This window comes from Amblyomma americanum, chromosome 3 (assembly GCF_052857255.1).
Source record: "Amblyomma americanum isolate KBUSLIRL-KWMA chromosome 3, ASM5285725v1, whole genome shotgun sequence".
Lineage (NCBI taxonomy): Eukaryota > Metazoa > Arthropoda > Arachnida > Ixodida > Ixodidae > Amblyomma > Amblyomma americanum.
The window spans coordinates 182,290,875-182,298,046 of record NC_135499.1 but is presented as its reverse complement, the minus strand read 5'-3'; the positions used below and the strand labels follow the sequence as shown (position 1 = coordinate 182,298,046).

Here is a 7,172-nt window from a genome sequence, read left to right as displayed (position 1 = left end):
GACCACGGCTCGTTGTACATATCGCCCACATGTTGGGCCATATGGGCTCAGACGTTCCGATTTGAGACGGCGACCTGGACACAGGCACCACAAACTTCAAATGGCCAGAAGACAGGCCCACCTTCGACTGTCCTCGCAAACAGTATGGACAGGACACCAAAGCCATTTACCTGAATATTGCCTCCTATGCCCACTCATAAAAATGCGATTGGGCATCAGTAGACTGCACCAGCACCCCATACCTGGACGCTTCCTTCCGAGCCGCCGCGGTGGATCAGTTGTTATGGCGCTCGTCTGCTGACCCGAAAGACGCGGGTTCGATCCCGGCCGCGGCGTTCGCATTTCGATGGAGGCGAAATTCTAGATGCCCGTGTGCTGTGCGATGTGAGTGCACGTTAAAGAACCCTACGTAGTCGAAATTTCCGGAGCCCTCCACTACGGCGTCTCTCATAGCTGGAGTCGCTTTGGGAAGTTAAACCCCCTTAAGCCATAAGCCAAGCTTCCTTCCTGACATCATACCGCACCGCCGCTGAAGCGATCGCTATCACCAGAATGACGCTAATTTAAAGCTCGATCGCTAAAGCTGAATTTCTGAAAAAGGAAAAGTGCGCGATGCCGCAGAATAAAGCTGCCCAGGAAGTCAGGCACGTGCAAGGCAAATACACAAAAAACACTGCAATCAAGTTCCTAAACATTTATTTCAGTTTTCTGAAGCGTTGATATCACTTGCGTCAGCACAGGGCCAAGAACTTGCTGGTGTTAGAATTGACCTTTCTATCTATGCTTACAAGCCCAGACGTGCGAACCGCCATGAAGGAATACTCGGATTGAAAGACGCCATTGAACTATCTCGTGCGTCGAAGTAACGACCCAGATGGGGCGAGGCAAGCAGCCCTCCAACCTCCTGGAGAGTAAGCGCATCATCAGTCAGCATAATTATATGTCGCATGCATAGAACGTTTGAGAAAACGGAACATAAGCTCTGGCACGCGTTCCGTTTTTACCTGCCGAACGCTTTTAATAGCACAGATGGGAATGACTTTTTAGCAGCTTCAATGCAAGTTGCGCTCACACCATCCTTTGCTTCATTGCCAGCGTACACGTGAAGGAGCCAGTCTTGCGCGTGGTTATAATGAAGCCTAGCCAACCAAAGTAGTTGAACCTCGTTATAACGCAGTTGACGGGGCCCGGCCTTTATTCTGTTTTAGCCATAGCGTCGTTATAGCCCGAGTTAACCGAAGTTCCAAGGGGAATCGCCATTATTTCGCTATATCCAGTATTTCGTTATAGACAGTTTTGTTATAACGAGCTTCGACTGAATGTCAAATAGAGATTTGCCTTCTTACGTAGATTTCGTGCCTCAAGGAGTGCCCTTCATGATGTAAACACACGAGAGAAGAGGGCTTCCGTTTTCTAAATTTATATCCCAGATACCCATTCCCCGTTCTAAACCTATCTGCCAAGTGGCTCACTGACCTAATATATGTCTATATAAAACGAGACGAATAGTCATGACAACAGGCACGGCGTCGCATATTGTCAATGTTAAAAGCTTAAATATATACTTAGCCTACGCGTCCCGCGAACAACGGTGCTCGCACACTGGACAAAATTTGGCACCCTTGTTGTCGATTTGAAGGCACAGCTTCGCTTATAGAAACAGGACACGAGTTTGGAATAAAAGCACTAAACAGTAGTCAAGCTCACCTCGAGTGCACAAACACAGCTTCGCGCCGTGCACATTCGAGAGGGAAAGCATGAACTCGATGCCATAGAATACCTTCGGCTCGAACGAGAACTTCCTAATAAAATAGCATACTGACAAAGCGTGTGCGCGACGATGGCTGGAACTGTGTCACGTAAAAACAAATAAAAAGGCTCGGTGTTCAAGCACGGTGCTTCAGTCTTTGGCACAAACATAAAACCTCGCAGCCTGCCTATACCCAACAGTTCGCTTTCTGGCGTTGCTCTGGTGGTTTGCTGTGAAAACACCACTAACGGAGATTAAGCAGCCAGGCACAGAGAAAGGCTCTCGCACCAGCTTGCGTACAACATTCTAATCGAGCATGGCACAGTAGAGCCTGAAATCTGAGAGAACGAACTGCGAATATTTCGCCTTGGGCCGCTTCGGCGTCGGCGTGAGATTTTATAGCGAGGTTAAGACAGGCGTGGATTTATCGGTCGCTCTTGGATCGGTGGCTTGGAGGGGGAGGGTCAGCCCCATTTGAACCATGTATTTGTTGGACTGTTTGATCGAAAAATTGCTGTTCAGCGTGGCTTTCTTATGCAAAATTTCTCGAGACTCCCTCCTCCTGTATCCACCCTTGGGGGAAGATTGTGGAACAGACACAGATAATTATCGAAGGTAAGGTGTTCTGCAAACAAGAATACGCCGCGTTCCGTAGGTGCACCGACAGAAAACCGAACCACACTTCTGGTATACGGCCAATGCACAACCAAAACCTGCTTTCCAATAATAGTCACTCTAATGGAACACTAACGTTAGCTGCTACGCTAACCTAACCTAACGCTATCTAGCCTGAGAGCTAGCGTAAATAAAGCTGGTTTCCGAAAGGCCATTCCAATTCTTTCTGTGTTGTGAAGAGTAGAACTTTGTCAATGCAGTTCCCACGTTGGTTTACGTTTGAAATACATCTCAACGACTGACGATTTCAGAAATGCGTTAAACACCTGTCCGATGACGGACTAGCCATAAAGAGGTAAGCTCGATCACAAACGAAGAAGTAGTAAAAAAACAGAGGCAAACACAATGAACACCACTATAACAATATTTGTGAGACGCGTTACTCGCCTATACCACACCTCTGAATAAGCCGGAAGCAATGCAACTAGTCAGAATGCATGCAAAAGGAAAGAAAAAAATAAGGGACGCTTTGAACGCCCCTTTTAGCGCCCCATAAAAACTTGTGTATAATCAGAATTAAAAGTAGCATAACTATAAGGCTAAGGTGACCGCTCCACATCATTCTGTGGCAGTAATGTCGAATTCGGGGAATATTTCCTTTTCTGTCAATTTCAGGAATAAACTTTGGCTAAAAGGGAATCTTTTGGGTTTTCAGGTAATCTTTAACAAGCGAATTTTCCTTAACTTCATCCAAATTGATGGCTTTTCCAAACTGTTACAGAAAAAAAGAGCCCCAAATAGGGTTTTTTGGGTCTAATTAAGCGAATTTTCGGCTATGGAATAAACATCACTGTTCTTTGGCAGTGTGTTGTTAGAAATTCGCGTATACCCCATGGCAGTGAAAAATGCATTACAGCGGCTCTCTGTAGGGCATTAGAGCGAGTGCTCAGTGAACACGAATGAGGCAGTTATGTAGCTGAACTGTAACTCTAAAGTCGAGGAGTTCGCATTGCAACGGACAAACACAGAAAGTGAGCAGGAAGGCCGATGTCTTATGACGTTAGGTTCGTGTACAGTGATCACAATGAAGCCGCAAATAATATTGTTACGGGATGGTACAAGACGCAGTTAAGGCTAGGAGCACAAAACAACTACCGCGGCACAGAGAACGTTTCAGCAATCGCATTTCGTTCACTTCATCACTTTGTCACATCGCCCTTGGTAGTGCAGTTGAACCTCGTTCTAACGAAGTTGAAGGGGCCCGGCGATTACTTCGTTATAGCCGTAGCTTCGCTATAGCCAGTGTTGACCGAGCTTCCAAGGGGAATCGTCATTACTTCGTTATATCCATTATTTAGTTCTAAACTGTGTCTTTATGACGAGGTTCAACTGTGTGACGAAAAAACAGCGCGTGGAGAGGGGACACAACGAGAAGCGCGTTTTTTTTATCAAGTTCTCGAATCACCACAGGCACGTAGCCATAGTTTCTTTTGCGGGAGGGCTCCAAAATGGTTTCTTGTACATTTGGTTGGGATCGCCCCCCCTCTGGATACGTGCCTGAATCACCAACTAGCCCAACTTCACACTGTTGCCGTGAGTAACGTCATATCGCGGCTGTTGCAAATAAACTAAATGGTTTAGCGCATCCTTTAAAACAAAGTTTATGCCGCTCAGCAGCCACAGAAAATATTTTTGTATGCAGCATGATCTGATCATGCCCTAAGATAGCGTAAAATAATAACGCGCATACCAGAGAAGCCTTATACTCTAAGAGTTTACTGGATACGACTTATCCTCAAAATTGTCTGCACAAAGCCTGTTACAAGAAATTGTGCTACCACTAGCTATAATCACTTTCGAACAGTGGCATCAGTCAGAGCTCGTCCTCTTTCATTCTTGTCTGGAAATCCACTCGAGTTTTTCAGCGTTATTATTAAACCGAAAGGGAATACGTGGTAGGCGCAGAAAAAGCACTTTCCTGCAGTTACACCTTCAAAGAAATGTCGTTGGCTTCGCAGATCAGTAGGCGCGCTTCTACTAAGTGAACAAAAAAAAAAGGCCAAACGTGCCCATGTTACTGTTATGTTTCGCTGAATACCAAGTATGTACAATAAACAACGCCCAACACTCTGGAGATTTCGCACCAAGAAAGCGTGGCTGTGCAGAGCACATCCGGCGCTGTACACCTGAATTACGACCTCTGCAGGCTCTAGTAGCACACGGGCGACCATGTGAGCCAGAGCGCACTGAGGCAGTTATTGGCATTTGGCTAACGGCGCACCTTAGAAACTGCTGTCGCCATCCAGATGCGCGCAGGCTGCTACGAGGACCGCACCTTGTACGGACAAAGTCCACGATTTTGAGAACTACTCATATGCGACGAGACCAGTAGCGCCGAATGCGGACGAATGAGGACTTTGACGTCTGAGCATATCCCCACTGCTTCTGGCCTGCGAGGACGAGGTGCGCCCTTCGACGCCCAGAGATTTTAGCCGCACCACGACAGTTCACGCCAAAAAAGGGCCGCTTGCGTGGAGCCCGAAACAGCGTTGGCAATCATTGCCGTCAGCATTTTGCTGGCGAGGTCGCCTAAATAGCCCCAACCTCGCCCCCCGAGCAATGCCCAAGCGGCTGGCATCCGCACTTCGAGTGTCTTTTTTAAGCGGACAATGTGCGTTGACGCGTCCCGTAAAGGGTTCTCCATGGCTGACCATGAAACAGTATGGCTCGAGGAGCCTTTTGTGAGCAGATGTCCGTCTGTGTGGATGTCCTACGAGTTGATGTCCTTCGAGGTGCCCTCTGATGTGCAGATGGCGTTGGTAGATGTCGATGTCGATGGTCGTAATCATGTGAAAGGCGCGTAGGAGATGGCGTTGGACCATTGGCGCTGTCGGCGAAGAACGAACGCTCTTCGCCTGGGTGCACCCGCTTCACCGTGGCGTACGCCGTTGCCTCGTCGAGAGACGTGCTCGACGAGTGCGGCCAGCAATCAAGCTCTGTCCTCGTCGGAGGCGACGGCGTGGCTGCCGGCGCGGCGGCAGGAAGCGCAACACCCCTGGCGGAAGTACGGGTAGCTGCAGAGTCGCGCCTGCACCACCAGCGCGCACCGACCGCGGGTGTCCCGGCAACCGCGCTCTTCGGCCGTCTCCGCGGGACACGTGGACAGGCCGCACGGCCGTCGGGCCGAAGGGCGCGAAGACTCCGTGCACGCTTCGGGTCCGGCCACCTTGCCGCCGATGTCCAGGCACAGCGACTGGCGCGTCTGGCTGCCCCGGCCACCGCACGAGCTGGAGCACTGCGGAGGTGGAGCCAGGTGTAAAAAACACCCCTTTGATGGAGTCTCCACTGCCCCTGATTGTTGACGAGTTCCTTGAGAACATCCCACGGCACACACCAAAACAATCTACACATTACTCCCCTCATTTCGCATTGAATTAAGTAGGACTTAGCACCACATGCCGAGGTTATCCGTCGGTAAGGTATTTCTTACAAGAATGAAAAAAGCGGTAGGAACAATCTAACATCTTACAAACCATGTGCCCTTCATTTCCTCCCAACATTTTTCAGTACTGGCCCACATTGAAGAGCACATGAAATATCGGCATGTTTTAGCACATCGCGTCTATAAACTTTTCAAGAAACAACTCGACAGCCACAAAAACAGTGACGTCTTAACATCACACTAGATGATTTCTTGGGTACTGAAAAAAATATAATAAAACATTACTTTTTTTCTCAGGTATCTGTGTACCATATTGTGGAAGGTTGAAAGAATTGCACGGGTTGTAGGCAGCACGAACATCTGCGGAAAGTAATGCCAAAAGTTGGTGACATCTGACCGCGCTTGGCAACCGCTGTTCTTTCCATTGTTTTCATAGAGCATTCAACGCCTTGCATTCGCATGTTGCTCAGGCTAAGCTGAAAAACAAACTATGCTACATGAAGCAGCCTGAAATCATGCAACACCTTTTACCGAGTTCCGAAGCGGTCCCAATACACAGGGCACAAACCTTTTTTACTTTGCCGCCGCGGTGGCTCAGTAGTTATGGCGCTCGGCTGCTGGCCCGAAAGACGCGGGTTCGATCTCGGCCGCTGCGGTTGCATTTGGATGGGGGGCGAAATGCCAGAGGCCCGTGTACTGTGCGATGTCAGCGCACGTTAAAGAACCCCAGGTGGTCGAAATTTCCGGAGTCTTGCACTACGGCGTCCCTTATAGCCTTAGTCGCTTTGGGACGTTAATCCCCTATAAACCATAAACCAACATTTTCTGTTTTGTTAGATCCTATTTTGATGCTTACAGATTACACGCTCTTTCAAATCAATTTTCCATTTCTTAACATACACGTACGGTTTACTTTTTTTTCGAAAGGAAGGCTGTCCTCAAGTTGCGGCTGCGTGCTCTTTTCCCTAAAACTCAGAGACCCTTGCGGCGCTCTCCACCACTGTGCCTTTACGTGATATCTGTGACAGTGCAACGCAGCTTAAAACCTTGCGCTTTGATCTGATACGTACATTGGGATTTATAGGTAAGGGGCCTGCGCGCTGCGTAGCGGTTAAAAAAGACAAAAGCTGTTTCATTTTCGCACCCCTGAACGTAGCTAACAAAAACAAACAAAATATTCTGCGCCCGACTTCAGGGCGCAGTCAGTAAATACGGGAAGGCGCACAGAGCCTATGATGCGGTAAGGCATTAAGACGGAAGTTAACCTGCGGTCGTCAGTGTCTAAGTCTGCCTCGTGTATCCTTTAATTTTGCTTGTCGCTCCACTGGGAGCAAGTCCGTGCTTATCCTCGCTTATCGTGATCAG

At 48.5% G+C, this 7,172-nt stretch overlaps 1 protein-coding gene across 1 annotated transcript in view; it reads right to left on the bottom strand.

Annotated features, from left to right (window-relative positions):
• Positions 1-679: 679 nt before the first annotated feature.
• LOC144125582 (ADAMTS-like protein 4) overlaps positions 680-7,172 on the bottom strand; it is a 54,356-nt gene continuing 47,863 nt past the window's right edge. The window contains 1 exon segment of the mRNA XM_077659074.1: positions 680-5,660. Within this exon segment, the coding sequence (XP_077515200.1) occupies positions 5,355-5,660 (306 nt within the window). The 3' untranslated portion in view covers positions 680-5,354.